Source organism: Dama dama, chromosome 4, assembly GCF_033118175.1.
Source record: "Dama dama isolate Ldn47 chromosome 4, ASM3311817v1, whole genome shotgun sequence".
Classification (NCBI taxonomy): domain Eukaryota; kingdom Metazoa; phylum Chordata; class Mammalia; order Artiodactyla; family Cervidae; genus Dama; species Dama dama.
Genome location: NC_083684.1, coordinates 39,824,502 through 39,839,278, shown reverse-complemented (window position 1 = coordinate 39,839,278; position 14,777 = coordinate 39,824,502). Strand labels below are relative to the sequence as shown.

Here is a 14,777-nt window from a genome sequence, read left to right as displayed (position 1 = left end):
CTGGCTGCTTTTCACCTGTTGTTGCCTGAGAGGGCAGACCTGGTCTTCTCTCTCTGACAGCAGCCTGACTGATGCACTAGTCCAGACACCCACCCCCAGCCTGTTCTCCTGCGTCCTGGTGGTGCCCCGAGAACTGTGCAGCCCCAGAAGTCAGTCTCCCCAGCTGGAGGGAAAAGAAAGAGCCCAGGCAGGCCATAAGCGGGTGAGGTACTAGGGCTGGGAAGCTTGCATCTCACGTCCAAGGGTCAAGACCCTGGCCCTGCTGGACTCTGCTCTGTCTTGGCAAGGGCCAAGACTGGACAAAGGGACCTCCCCCAGCCCTAGTCAGAAGCCTCTGAGATCAGTTGTCAGCTGGATCCCCTGAGGCCTCAGGACCCACCCTCCCTAAACCCAGGTCTCTGCCACGAGAGTCCACCCACCCTTCTGATCGGAGAGGACAACATTTGTCCAGAACTAAGCAGAGCTTTGGTGCCTAAAGGGCCTGGGTTCACATGCAACAGTCCCCATCCTCATACTTTCTCAGTCTCTCACTCAGCAAGCATCCTTTGACCCCAGGTCCTGCCTGATCCTGGTATGGGAGATGCAGAGTGGGGTCAGGCTGATTTCCACTCTCAGAGAGCTTCTGAGAGGGGAAGAGGAACACTGACACCAACGGTGCTAGCCTAGAGTGGGATACACTGTCATAGACAGAGCTCGGGCCAGGTCCAGAGAAGGCAGGGAAGACTTTCCGGAGGAGGATCCTCTGGGGAGCTTGAGGTATGAGCTGGAACTTTCCATGGAGCAAGTGGGAAGAGGGAGAAGTTTGGGCAAAATCCCCCTAGATGAGAAGCAGGTGACATTTCACAGGAGTCACAGAGGGGCTGATGTTCTAATGCAGCAAGCAGTCTCTGACATTTTCGGCACCAGGGACTGGTTTTGTAGAAGACAATTTTTCCATCGACTGGGGAGGGGGGAACAGTTTCAGGATGAGTCAAGTGTATTACATTTATTGTGCACTTTATTTCTATTATTATGACATCAGCCCCACCTCAGATCATCAGGCATTAGATCCCAGAGGTTGGGGACCCCTGCTTTAAGAGATATGACTGCCCATCAGCCTGGTTTGGGTTAAAGTCTCTTAGCAGTGAGAGAGGGCTTCCTAGATGGCACTAGAGGTAAAGAACCTGCCTCCTCATGCAGGAGATGTAAGAGACCCAGGTTTGATCCTTGGGTCAGGAAGATCCCCTGGAGGAAGGCATGGCAACACGCTCCAGTATTCTTGCCTGGACAATCCCAGGGACAGAGGAGCCTGGCGGGCTACAGTCCATGGGCGTTGCAAAAGCGTCAGACACAGCTGAAGTGATTTAGCACATAGCACAGAAGGGAGAGGAGGAGGCTGCCCGCCTGGGATGTGGCCACCCCTAGGGCTGAGCTCCAGCCCAGAAGGCCCAGGGCCTGCCTCAGAGTTCCTCCTGGGCCTTCCTGCCCTTCTGCTTATGCTGCCACTGCCCAAACTTGGTGGGAAGTATCTCTGCCCAGAGCTGCATTCGGGCCTCCCTTGGCTTCTGGTTGACCCGTGGCACCAGGCTGATTTCCAGGTATTCCTCCGCATGGTTGAATGGGGGCCAAAGAGGCAGCCCCTTGCCATTGGGGTCCCTGGGTGGGAGGAATGAATGAATGAAGACCAAGGCCTCCTGTATTGCTCCCAGGCAGGCAACTCTAAGTAGTCCTAGGCCCAAAGCCAGGCAGGCCTGTTTGCTTACTCACCCTGTCCAGGCAAAGTTGGTCCACTGGGCCATCATGGTGAGGCTCAGTTGCTGCTCCTCCTCCGTGGCTTCTGGAAAGGCTGTGGGAAGGACAGACTTGGATCAGGGTCAGGTGGGTCCTGAAGGAGACTCCAGGGTCCCTTATGCTGACCTGAGACCTCTGTTCCTGCAAGCCCCGCTCCTCCCCTGGTGGAGCCAGAAACCTAAGGATTACTGGTGCGTCCATCCTCACCCAACATGGAGCTCTCATCCGTGAGGAAAGGACCGCCGAACATGAAGGTCAACTCAGCCGCATGATCAGCCCGCACCCAGGCTGGCTTGATCTTTGCAAAAGAACTGGGTCGATGCTGGAACTCATAGAAAAAGATGGAGACCCCAGAATCTGTGGAGAGAGGGCTGCATGAGAGATGGTCACCCACAGCCTGATCAGGCACTATCTTTGCTAAGCCAGGCTCACCGTAACACCAATACCAGTGATAATAATGATGATGACAAAATGATGAACAGCAAGCCTTTACTGAGTACTTGCTAGATGTTCAGCACCAGTCATCGTTCAGTTCATCCTCATAATAACCTATGGATTAGATCATTATGCATTATGATTGCCATTTTATTTCTTTAAATTTTTATTTATTTGGCTGCACCGAATTTTGTTGTGGCATGTAGGATCATTAGTTCCCCCCGACCAGGGGTTGAACCCAGGTCCTCAGCATTGGGAGCCTGGAATCTTAGGCTCCATCAGGGAGCCCCTACTATAGCCATTTTAGAAATGAGAAAACGAGGCACAGAAGGGTTATGTGTCTGCCCAAGGGGTCACAAAGACAGGAACCCAGAACTGTTTAGGACTATGTTAGGGTTTAGCCACAACAGGGGTCTGGAATCTCCAGGATTGAATGCCTGATAATTTGAGGTGGAGCTGATGTCATAATAAATAGAAATAAAGTGTACAATAAATGTAATGTGCTTGAGTCATCCTGAAACCATCCCCCTCTCACTCCTTGTCTATGGAAAAATTGTCTTCTGTGAAAACAGTCCCTGGAGCCAAAAAGGTTGGGGACTGCAGAGCCATGAAGCTTGGAGGAAGCAAGACTTTTCTCCCAGGAGGAAGGCTGAAAGCAGAAAAAATCACTCATGAGTCAACTGAGTCCCAGAGAATTGGTGAGAAGCCCTGCTGGGCGACCTCTGACAGGTCACCGCACCTCTCCGTGCCTTGGTTTTCTCCTCTGCAGAGTGTCTGCCAGAGTCACCTCTTACTGTTGTGATACTGCGTCTCAGAGAGGAAGTGGTGAGTGGGAGAAGCATTGGAGCGTGAGGCCATGTCCCCCGTGAGAGCTCAGGTCCTGGGCTCAAGTGGGAAGGGTGGGACAGCTTAGGCAGTGATAGGCTTACCTTGGAGGTGTCTCGCAAATTGCAACATGGGTAAGGTTATGAAACTGTCACTTAGCAATTCCTGGAAGGCTTCTCGCTTGGCTTGTCCATCTGAGCTGCTGCCTAGGTATTCCTTTATGATGGTGGACATCACCTCAGTGGGCACATCCTGGGGTGAGAGGCCTTGTCAGACCCCACAGACCCTTCCAAGAAGTCCTTCATCCTCCTGTCTGGCCTTTTTCATGTCCCAGGACTCATGTGCCAGGAGGCTAGCCACCTGCCTTCCTTGGGGGTTCTAGATGATGTCTGGGTGGGAAGAGGTCAAATCTGGAGTTAACTGCTAGCTCTGCAATCATTGTGACTGATTGGCTGTGTGACCTCAGATAGGTTGCTGAACCTCTCTGAAAGTCAGCTCCTCCCTGTAAGGTGGTTTGGCAGCCTCTGTGAATCACAGAGTTCTGGCCTAGAGCAGGCACTCAGTTGAAGTTAACTAGGAAGTTAGTGGAAGAATGAATCATGGGACTTCCCCACAGCTCTAGAGAGCAGTGATGTGATTGTGTGAGTGAGGAGGGATCTAGGGAGTCTCGAAGGAAATGTACATCGATTGAGCACCTCCTGGATACCAGTTCCCTGGGAGACTCTTCCAATACAGCATCCAGTATCTTTCTTAAACAGCTCACATGGGTGGGAACTAGCATTCTTATTTATGAGTGAAGAAGTGGAAGGTTAATTGTGGACAAGAAGCCAGGATCAGGATTTGACCCCAGGTCCACCTGGCTTCAGGCATCCCAGGAGGTGCTAGTGGCAAAGAACCTGCCTGCCAATTCAGGAGACTTAAGAGACGCGAATTCGATCCCTGGGCCAGGAAGATCCCCTGGAAGAGGGCATGGCACCCACTCCAGTATTCTTGCCTGGAGAATCCCAGGGACAGAGGAGCCTGGCAGACTATAGTCCATAGGGTTGCACAGAGTCGGACACGACTGAGCGACTTAGCACGCACGCGCCACCTGGTTCCAGGTCTGACTGTGCCATCTTAAGCTCTGAGATCAGATGACTGGCACAAGCTCTGCCTCTGCCCTTTACCCACCTCGAGGCCTTGAGCCTCAGTTTCCTCATCTGTAACATGAGGATAATGAAAGTCCCTGCTTCACAAAGTTGTAACGAGGATTGGAGGATTTGAATGCCTGTCCTGGTGCTCAGCACAGCACAGGTCCTGGCAGAGAGTGTGTGCTCATTACGGGTAGTCTGTGATGAAAATGATGTGGTGGTGATCTTCCTTTGAGAACCATGTTGTGTCATGTCCAAGGGGATTCCTAGGCAGAACTAAAATCCGACAGTTGCCCCCCAGGCTTGGTGGCAGGTAGGGAGCTGGGTATTGGAGGGTAGAGGGTAGAGACTGTGTTGGGTTCAGCCCCACTGGACTACCCATTCCTGCCTTTTTCTCACCATATTGGTCAAGAAGGGCCTCAGGATGGCCAGCATGTCCTCCAGGCTCAGTTGATCCATCTTCTCCAGGAAACCCCAGCCCTGTGCAGACACCAAGGCCCTCTCAGTACAGCCTCATCACGGCCCATGCCCCTCACCCTCACCTTCCCAGCCAGCGCCCAGCTTGGAGCAGGCCAGTGTTCACAGCCCTGGGACCATGAGCTCATTATAGAGCCGAGTGTGGCCAAACCCACTAGCCTGAAGACCTCCCTAAAAATAAACTTCTAATTTAGGAGGGAGGGAAAAGCACCAAATACAACAAGCAAGTGGTTAACAGCAGTCTCGGAATTTGTTCAATATTTTCATAGAATACTATCAAGACCCCCAGGTCCTGTAGCAGGGGTTACAAAGAAAGTTCAAATGTCTTTAAAATTAAATGTTGACTTTAGGATCTTCTCTGGTGCTCTGGTGACTAAGACTCTGTACTTCCCAGGCAGGGGGCCTGGGTTCGATCCCTGGTCAGGAAACCCACATGCTGCAACTAAGAATTCCCATGGTGCAACTAAGGCCTGACACAGCCAAATAAATAATAAAAATAAAATAAATAAATAGTTTTTAAAATGTTGGCTTTGCATGTTACAGTTTTAAAAGCTCGGTCTCTGGTTCAAATCCCAGCTCCGCTACTTACTAGGTGCATAACATGAACCAGTTACTTAAACTCTCTGTGTCACAGTTTCTTAATCTGTAAGTGAGTAACAGTCACTCAGTCATGTCTGACTCTCTGCGACCCCGTGGACTGTTTAAGTCCATGGAATTCTCCAGGCCAGAATACAGGACTGGGTAACATTTCCCTTCTCTAGGGGATCTTCCCAACCCAGGGATTGAACCCAGGTGTCCCGCATTTCAGGCGAATTCTTTACCAGCTGAGCCACAAGGGAAGCCCAAGAATACTGAGCTATGAGGGAAGCCCCTTTTAATCTGTAAAAGGAGTGACAATATCTTGCCTCATGGGATTGTTGTGAGGAATGGGTTAATGTACAAAGGCCCTGACAGAGTAAGCAGGATAGAAAGGTCAAAGTTATTAAAGTTATTTTCATGGCTCCTAGACTCTTGGATAATCTTTGTAGCAGCAGGAACAAAAAATTCACAGACAAATAAACACAAAAAGTGTATACCTGAGGGGAGATGTTAATCTTCACTAGGAATTAAGGTATTAAACTAAAGGCCATGGAAGCTAAAGTAGCAAAACTTCTTAAACAGTTGTTCTACAAGATCAATATACCAATTGCTCCTGTACACTACCAGTGAACAATCTGAAGGTGACATGAAGAAAACAATTCCATTTACAATAGCATTGAAAAGAATAAAATACTTAGGAATAAATTTAATAAGAGAAGTACAAGACTGTACATTAAAAACTAGAAGACATAATTGAGAGAAATTAAAGAAGACTTAACTAAATGTGAAGATGTTCCATGTTCATGGATTGTAAGACTTAATATTGTTAAAATGACAATACTTCCCGAATTGAACTACAGATTCAGTGTGATTCCAATCAGAATCTCAGTTGCTTTTTTTTCTTTTCAGGAATGGACAAGCTGACCACAATTCACATGGGAATGCAAGGGACTCAGAATAGCTAAACAATTATCATGGACTGATTGTGTCTCCACATAAAAATATGTGGAGTCATAATCTCCAGTACCCCAGAATGTGATCTTATGTAAAGATGAGGCCATTAGTCAAATTCTGATGATTACAGAGGTAATCATTAGGGTGGGCTCTAGTCTAGTATCAGCTTCCCTGATGGCTCAGTGGGTAAAGAATCTGCCTGCAATGCAGGAGACACAAGAGACACATGTTCAATCCCTGAGTAAGAAAAATCCCCTGGAGAAGGAAACGGCAACCTATTCCAGTTCTCTTTCCTGGGAAATCCCATGGACAGAGGAGCCTGGCGGGCTCTATGGGGTCACAAAGAGTCAGACGCGACTGAGCACAGAGCACTGTCTAGAATGTCTGGAGTCCTTGTAAAAGGGGGAAATTTGGACACAGAGATAGATGGGTCAGAGGGAAAGCAACATGAAGCCAGAGAGAGAAAGCCATCTATAAGCCAAAGAATACATAAGGCCAAAGGAAACGTTAAAAGAGGCATGGATTCTCTCTCACAACACTCAGAAGGAACCAACCTTGCTCACATCTTGATTTCAGACTTGTAGCCTCCAGAACTGTGAAACACTTAATGTCCATTGTTTAAGCCACTCATATTGTGGTTTTTTGTTATGGCAACTCTGACAAAATAATATAGCAATCTTCAAAAAGAAGAACAGAGTTGAGGAATTCATACTTCCCAATTTTAACACTTACTATAATACTGCTGTAGTCAGGATACTATGGCAGTGGCATAAGGAAAAATTAATGGAGTAGAATTCAAAGTCCAGAAATAGACTCATTCATGACCAACTGATTTTCAATAAGGGCACCAAGACAGTTCAATAAGAAGAGAATAGTTTTTTTCAACAGATCACGCAGGGACAAGAAGATACCACATGCAAAAGAGCCCTTAGCTCACACCATATACAAAAATTAACTTGAAATGAATCTAGACCTAAATATAACAGCTAAAACTATAAAATTCTGAGAAGTAATCATAGAGGGAAATCTTTATGACCTTGGATTTAGCAATCATTTCTTAGGTATGACAAAAAAAAGGGCAAGCAACAAAAGAACAGATAAACTTCATCAAATTTTTTTTTTTAAATTGTGTTGCAAAGGATACTGTCAACAATTTGAAAATACAATCTACAGAATGGGAAAAATATTTGAAAATCATATATCTGATAAGGGATGTCTATCTGGAATATATGAAAAATTTTACAACTCAACAATAAAAAGACAAATAATTCAATTTTAAAATGGACAAAACAGAAGACAGTTCTCCAAAGAAAATATTAAAATGGCCGATAAGCACATGAAAAGATGTTCACCATTTTAGTCACTAGGGAAGTGCAACTCAAAACCACAGTGAGATACCACTTCACACCCACTGGGATGACTACAATCAAAACAAAAGATATTAACAAGCATTGGCAAGGATGTGGAGCAATTGAAATCCTTATACACTGCTGGTGGAAATATAAACTGGTGCAGCTACTTTGGAAAATAGTTCAGCAGTTCCTGAAATGATTGAGCATAGACTTACTCCATGACCCAGTGGTTCCATCCCTGAGTATATAACCAAGAGCAATTAAGGCATATGTTTGCACAAAAACTGGTACATGAACATTTACATTAGGGGAATCCATAAGAACCAAAAAGGTGGAAGCAACCCAACTGTCTGTCAACTGATGAATGAATAAACAAATGTGGTATATCCATACACTGAACTATTCAGCCATAAAAAAAGAGGGAAGTACTGATATCCACTACAACATAGATGGCCCTTAAAAACATTATATTAGGTGAAAGAAGTCAGACACAAAACCCCACATATTGTACGATTCTACTATATGAAATGTCCAGAAGAGGCAAATCCATAGATTTGACAGAAAGTAGATCAGAGACAGAAAGTAGATTCATGGTTGCCAAGTGCTAGGGTAGGGGGCATGGGGAGGGATGGGAAGTGACAGCTAAATGGGTATGGGCTTCTTTCTGCGTGATGGTGAAGCAAATGTTCTGGAATAAGATATGGTGATGGCTGCACAGCTTTGTGAGTATACTAAGAACCACTGAATTGTACACTTCAAAGAGGTAACTTTTATGCTATGTAAATTATATTTTTAAAAAGTTGACATTTAAAAAACTGTGCTCTGCAAATGCTGGTAAGTTTGCAAGAAAGCCTGTAGACTCCAGGGACTTCACTGGTGGTCAAGTGATTAGGACTCTGTGCTTCCACTGCGAGGGGCATGGGTTTGATTCCTAGTTGGGGAACTAAGATCCCACAAGCCTCACAGCAGTCAAACAAAATGAAACAAAACCAAACAAAAAACCTGTAGACAATGCTGGTGGCAGTTTGAATCAGTGGAGTAATTTCAGAAAGTGCTGTACCAATAGCAACATGTAAGAAGTGGAGAGGTTTCCATTAGGCATACGGATTACTTTCCATGGCTATAGAGAATGGAGGGAACGCCTGTACTAGTGATGGGGTGAGCAGCCCTCTGAGTCACCAACTCTGAGAAATATCTTTAGCCACAAAGTCCTGGGCACAGCGTTCCACATCAGACAGGTTTGCCCGTGTCTTGGGAGCCAGCCAAGTCAGCTCCCTTTCACTGTTAACACTCACAACTCAAAGTTGCAAGTGTGGGGGCAAGTACCCTACCAGAGTCCAGGGTACTGTTTCCCCTTAACACTCTTCTGCTATCACACACACACACACACACACACACACACACACACACACACCTGGACTGTAAACTCCTACAAACTTCAATGAGTATCAACATTACTTAAGGCTTTCATCTAACAAGCACCCAAATGTGCCCCTGGGGATTAAATACAAGGAAATAAGTCAGAGGACAAAAGCTGTGGACATGAAGACGTTAACTGCAATATTAGCTTCAGTGATTAAAATGAGAAGCTGCCAAAGCGATGACATGAAGGAAAATTATGAGACGACCCTTTCTTTGTGGAAGGTTTTGCAGGCATTAAATTCATTAATTGTGAAGATGGGCGAAAGAGTGAGAATGAAATATGAGAAGATGCTTAGAAGGAAGGTATGATGGTGACACTCTGTGTGGGGTATTCTGTGCAGCTGAAAAGGACTGGAAGGCATGTGGGCCATGATGTCTCCCAGCGACTTGACACTGTCAGAAACCTGGGAATCTCGGGTGGTTGGCCCCTCAGGTACAGAGTCACACAAACTAGTCTCATAGAGCCTGATTCATAAGCCAGACACCAAGGCAGGAATATGCCATGGATCAGTACTGCCTAGAAAGTAAAAAAATGTGGTCCCTAAGAAGGAAATATTTGCTTTGAGAAAATGAAACTGGGTCAGCTTCTGCTTTCTCATCTATGAGACAGAAGGGTCTGAACTCACAGCACATGGAGATGATGTCGGGGCAGGGAGGGCCTTGAAGGGTACACTCACCCTGGGGATGAGCCAGCCAAACTCGTGGTTGTTGACTCCGAAGAGGAAGGGCACAGAGTGGAACTGCCTCTCCCTCAGGAGCTCCTCAGGGCTCTTGGGAAAGAAGGTACCATCGATGTTGTACAAAGCCATTTTTCTCTGCAGGAGAAAACAAGGCAGAGAGCCTCCCAGTCAGGCCCTCAACAGATGGAACCCTAGAGATCCCTCGGCTGTCTGCCTGGGTGGCTGAGCCTTAAGGAGAAGAGAGGGGATGAGATCACCAAGGCGAGAAGACTGGAGGGAGTCAGGAGACCAGGCCTGTGATGCTTCTAAGCCATCTTCTTTGCTAGAAGACCCTCAGGACTGGGGTGACCCCCCTCTTCATGCCCCCAGACCCTTAGCCTCCCGGGTAGCTGCCTCACCCCACACTGCTGATTGCCCCTCTGCTCCTGCAGGCTCTGGACAGAATCCCCTCTGTGTCACTGCCCACTGCTGTTCTCCAAGAAGTGAGCATACCGACTTGTAGGCAAGGATTATCTCCTCGCTTGTCTTCTGCCGAAGGCACTGCACCATCCCAGCCGAGGAGTCAGAGTTGCAGGCCAAGGAGTCTGCGAGGGTCTGGGGACAGACAAAAGTGTCTTGACTCCCTCTTGCCCATCAGTGCCCACTGCCAGCCCTCTGCCTCCCACAGAGAGAGGACGAATTTGTAGGAGAACTGGGGCAATGATGTAAGAGACAGGACCTTGACACTGGCCAGAGATCTACCACCAACTCAGATAAGCCTTCCTTGCCCACCAGCTTGGGTGGTCCCCAGGCACCCCATGTGTCCGCCATCACATCATTACTGTCATTATCTGTGTGTGTGTGTGTCTGGGTCCCCTCTACCCCTGTGAGAACAGTGTCATTATCTAATTAACTCTAGTCCCAGAGTCAGTGGGCTCAAAAAAGTTCGGTGGAGTAAGGGAAGGAGGTGATGCTAGTTGTAAAGAGCTTGTCTGCCAGTGCAGGAGATGTAAGAGATGTGGGTTCGATCGCTAAGTCTGGGAAGATCCCCTGGAGGAGGGTACGGCAACCCACTCCAGTATTCTTGCCTGGAGACTCCCATGGACAGAGGAGCCTGGCGGGCTACAGTCCACAGGGTCGCAAAGGGTTGGACACAACTGAAGTGATTTAGTATGCAGGCATGCAAGGAAAGGAGAGAGGGTTTAGGTGGGGAGGGAGTCATGTGTGCGCTGCTCTGGCAGGGAGGGGACCATGGTTGGTGCTGAGGCTGGAGCAGGGTCAGGTAGCCCGTGAGGCTGGAGGGATGGCTTCCGGGACCATGCCACACCCTGGGAACTCAGGCGGCTTTCCCTGAGTTCTCACTAGTTGTGTGCTTCCTTCAGCCTAGTGTGTCCCTCTCTGCCAGCAAGGAGCTGGCTAGTGGTAACACCTCCGCCAAGAGCAAGCATAGGGCAGGTGTACATGGGGTGAGAGAGTGAAAGAAATGCAGACCTGAGCCAGGAGCCAGGGGTCAGGATCCAGAAACCCCGGTAGGGTGATGATTCCACTCTGTGCTATAGCTCTATGGAACAGCCCGGCAGCCAGTGGGGACAGGACCTGGGGGCAGTGTGGGGGACAGATGGCTGTCAGAGGAGGGCAGAAGATCTGAGAGGTCTGGGACCACAGGAGACACCATTGCTGGTTCCCTCCCTGGGGTGACTCACCAGGGCAGAGACGACAGAGGCCCCAGTGGAGTCACCAAAGATGGTGACAGAGTTGAAGTCACCCCCAAAGGGGGTGATATTCCCCTGCACCCAGCGCAGAGCAGCCACGACGTCGAGGAATCCCCAGTTGCCAGGAGCATGCTTGTCCCCAGTGCTGGCGGTTGAGTGGGGCAGTGGTTAGGGCCGGCTGGATCCCCTGACAGATTTTCCTCAGCCTCTGAAGTTTTGCTCTGAATCAGCCCCTGGGATGCCCCACCTTCCCTTGCTCCTCAATCTGGCCTGGCTATGAGCGATGCCCAGTAGTCAGATGCCCAGTATGTGGGGTGGGTGGGCCTGACTGGGCAACCCGCCAGCTCTGGCTCTCCAGCGGCTTCTGGAAAGTGTTGTTCCTTGACCCTACAGACTCTGTTGACCCACAGACCAGGAGCCAAAGTATTGTGCTCAAAGGTCCAAGTCCCACTGTCAAACCCAGGCTTTGGCTGAGCCCCTCCCCCAAGGGGGTGGAGCCTCAGCTGACTGCGCTCTGCCCAGCACCCTGCTTGCCTGGGACCCGGTCTCGCTTCGAGCTCCAGACCCTCACCATGTGCAGTCACTGCCCTCCGCCAGGCGTGCTGCCTCACCTGAAAAAGCCAAGGAAGCCCAGGCGGTACTGGACTGTGACCACGACCACGTCCCCGTAGGCGGCCAGGGCGGACCCATCGTGGGTGCTGGCGGTGCCAGTCACGAGAGAGCCCCCGTGGAACCACACCATGACCTGCAGAGATGGCCGTGGGTCAGTGATCCCTATTGCCCACTGACTGGCTCAGGGCATTCTGGAGACTCCTGGAGCGCTTTCGGAGCGGGGGTGGGGAGGGATCAGGCCTGGCCGCGCTGGCTGGGTGGACAGGGCCCTCTGGGCAGCTCACTGGCCTTCCTGCCCCCGAGGGGGCCTCAGCCGGGCTGTAGATGTTGAGGATCAGGCAGTCCTCCGAAATGGGGAAGGTCTGGTGCTTTCCGTCCAGCGTGAATCTGCTGTTGTTCATTCTCTCCTGATCCTGCGGACACCTGTGGCGGAGGAGGAGCCCGAGGGCCAGCGGGTCAGCCCCACCAGCCCAGGCAGCTGAACTCCTGCCACCTGCTTGCCTGCCCACCTCAGCGGGGCTACTTACACGGCGTGGGCCCTGCTGGCATCTCGCACGCCCTCCCAAGGCTTCGCTGGGCGCGGGGCCGAGAACCGGTGGGGCCCCAGGGGCGGCTGGGCGAATGGGATGCCCAAGAAGACGTTCACAAGACGGTCTGTGCCCTTCACGCCCACCTGCCGGCCTCGCACACGGCCCAGGGGTGTGTCCACTTCAGGCTGAGTGACCCCCGGCCCTGAGGGCAGGACAGAGGGGCTGTGGGTGAGTGTGCATGGGGTGGCAGATGGACCCACTATTCTGAGCACCTCCTCTGCCAGGCCGGGTTCTGAGCACTCTGATGAACTGCCCCAGCCTGCCTGTGAAACGGGTCTTGTGACTACCCCTCAAATCCTCTCCCCACCTCTCCTCCAGGTTGAGTCAGTTCCCCCTAGTGAACAAGCTAAACCCCCCTGCGACCCACAGACCTGCCAGGTGGGCAATGGGTGGTGGCTTGGGCCGGCCACTTGCCCTCTCACCTGCTAAATACGGCATGACAACCTTATCTTTTTTTTTTTTCTGTTCTGATATTTTGACTTCCAGCTTGCTGGCCCTGCCCTCTCAGGACTAGCCAGTTCTTAGAGATGGTAAACCACTCACTGGGACGTGCCCTTCACAGTCCACCCAGAGGCCATGCTCCTGGCCACCTCTGGGCACCCTTGTACTCCTGGCAACTAACCACCTGCCCTAATCAATGCAAGGCCAGGTCCCGGACATGTAGGGACAGCCCCATGCCCCAGAACCTACTGAAACCATTCCAGTGAGCTAACCCAGACCTGCTCTGCCTGTCTCTCCTGTCCCTCCCACAGGGAACAACAATGAAAGCTGTCATCCACATCCTTCCCCCACCCCCTGCTCATTTCCTCTGCTTCCTGAGGGACCCCTGCTTCCCTGAGTGGCCCTGTTTCTAGGGAATGGCAAGTAAACTTTCTTTCTCATGATGATCATTTCTACGTCTGTGTCTTACTGATTAAATGAAATCCTCGGAACTCTTAAAAACATGACAAATTGCACTTAAACATGGTTAAAATGGCAAATTTTATGTTTTGTATATTTTATCATAACAAAAAAAGAGAGGGGTAGCATTACCCAGATGGTTGCCCCTGCCCAGAGAGGATGTTCAACCCTTGGCATTCTGGTGAACAAGTGAACAGAACAGAGGGCTCCTTCTCTGAGCAGGCTGCCCACCTTCCCTGTCCCTCCTCCAAGTCCTCCCACCAAACCAGAAGCTCCCACCTCTGCAGGCCCTGAGGGTGTGTCTTACCAGTGGCTGTAGCAGAGAATGCCAGGAGCAGACAGGCCACCCAGACCAGGACCCCAGACCTGGTTCTTACCACTGTGCCCATGCTTCTTACTCACACTCAACTGTGGGCAGAAGTGGTAGAAGGTGGAACAATGTCCCTGCTCTTTGGCACAGCCAATCTCTAAACGGTTGTTGGGAAAGCCTCAGCTGACCGCCCCCACCTGACTGGAGTCTAGCAGCCAGGTTGGAGGAGGAGGGGGGTGGGGCTGGGAGACCAGCCCTGCCAGCAGGCGTGGTGATATGACAGCCCTAGGCAAGGGAAGGTGCTCTGCAACCCTGGGTTCAAGTTCCAGCTCTTCTGACACCAAGACTTTCAGGACACTTTGGACACTCACTGCCAGGCACACATATCACCTACCTGAGGGAGTAGTGGACATGACCCTGGTGCCAGTCCTGCTCTGAGTGAGCCAGCTCACCGGGGTAGGGGCCACTGTCTGGTCCTACCTGCTGGAGAGGCACCTGAGCTCTGCCGCAGGGTAGAGGGAACTGGGGTTGATGCCCCCTTTCTTTAAAAAAAGAAAAGTATTTATTTATTTTTGGCTGCATCAGGTCTTTGTTGTGCAAACAAGATCTCCTGGCTCAGGAGTTGGGGCCCTCAGGCTTAGATCCCTGGAGGTATGTGGGATCTTAGTTTCCCGACCAGGGATGGAAGCCCTCATCTCCTGCATTGGAAGGCAGACTCTTAACCACTAGACCACCAGGGAAGTCCCTTTTTTTTTTCTTTTTAAATCGAGTCTTCCCTTGTAGCTCAGTTGGTAAAGAATCTGCTGCAAGGCAGGAGACCCACGTTTGGCTCCTGGGTTGGGAAGATACCCTGGAGAAGGAAATGGCAACCCACTCCACTATTCTTGCCTGGAGAATCCCAAGGACAGAGGAGCCTGGTGGGTTGCAGTTTATGGGGTCTCAAGAGTTGGACACGACTTCGCGACTAAACCACCACCAAATTCACATTACAATGAACCATTATAAAGTATACAAATCAGTGGTATTTAGTATATTTGCGATTTGGGGCCA

General features: G+C 50.1%; 1 protein-coding gene across 2 annotated transcripts; it reads right to left on the bottom strand.

The window, feature by feature from the left end:
* Positions 1 to 1,071: 1,071 nt before the first annotated feature.
* CES3 (carboxylesterase 3) lies at positions 1,072 to 14,513 on the bottom strand. Of its 2 annotated transcripts, XM_061134791.1 has the most exons (13): positions 13,725 to 14,513; positions 12,455 to 12,659; positions 12,212 to 12,350; positions 11,927 to 12,060; positions 11,307 to 11,460; positions 11,095 to 11,199; positions 10,117 to 10,218; positions 9,622 to 9,759; positions 4,560 to 4,640; positions 3,135 to 3,282; positions 1,978 to 2,127; positions 1,747 to 1,825; positions 1,072 to 1,635 (listed from the first exon to the last, which is right to left on the bottom strand). In XM_061134791.1, the coding sequence occupies exons 1-13, from the start codon at positions 13,804 to 13,806 to the stop codon at positions 1,440 to 1,442; spliced, it is 1,713 nt and encodes a 570-aa protein (XP_060990774.1). In that variant the 5' UTR covers positions 13,807 to 14,513; the 3' UTR covers positions 1,072 to 1,439. The 2 variants fall into 2 exon arrangements, with proteins under 2 accessions (XP_060990774.1, XP_060990779.1); XM_061134796.1 differs by lacking the exons at positions 9,622 to 9,759; positions 10,117 to 10,218; positions 11,095 to 11,199; ... (3 more) ...; positions 12,455 to 12,659; positions 13,725 to 14,513 and adding an exon at positions 6,725 to 6,814.
* Positions 14,514 to 14,777: the final 264 nt, after the last annotated feature.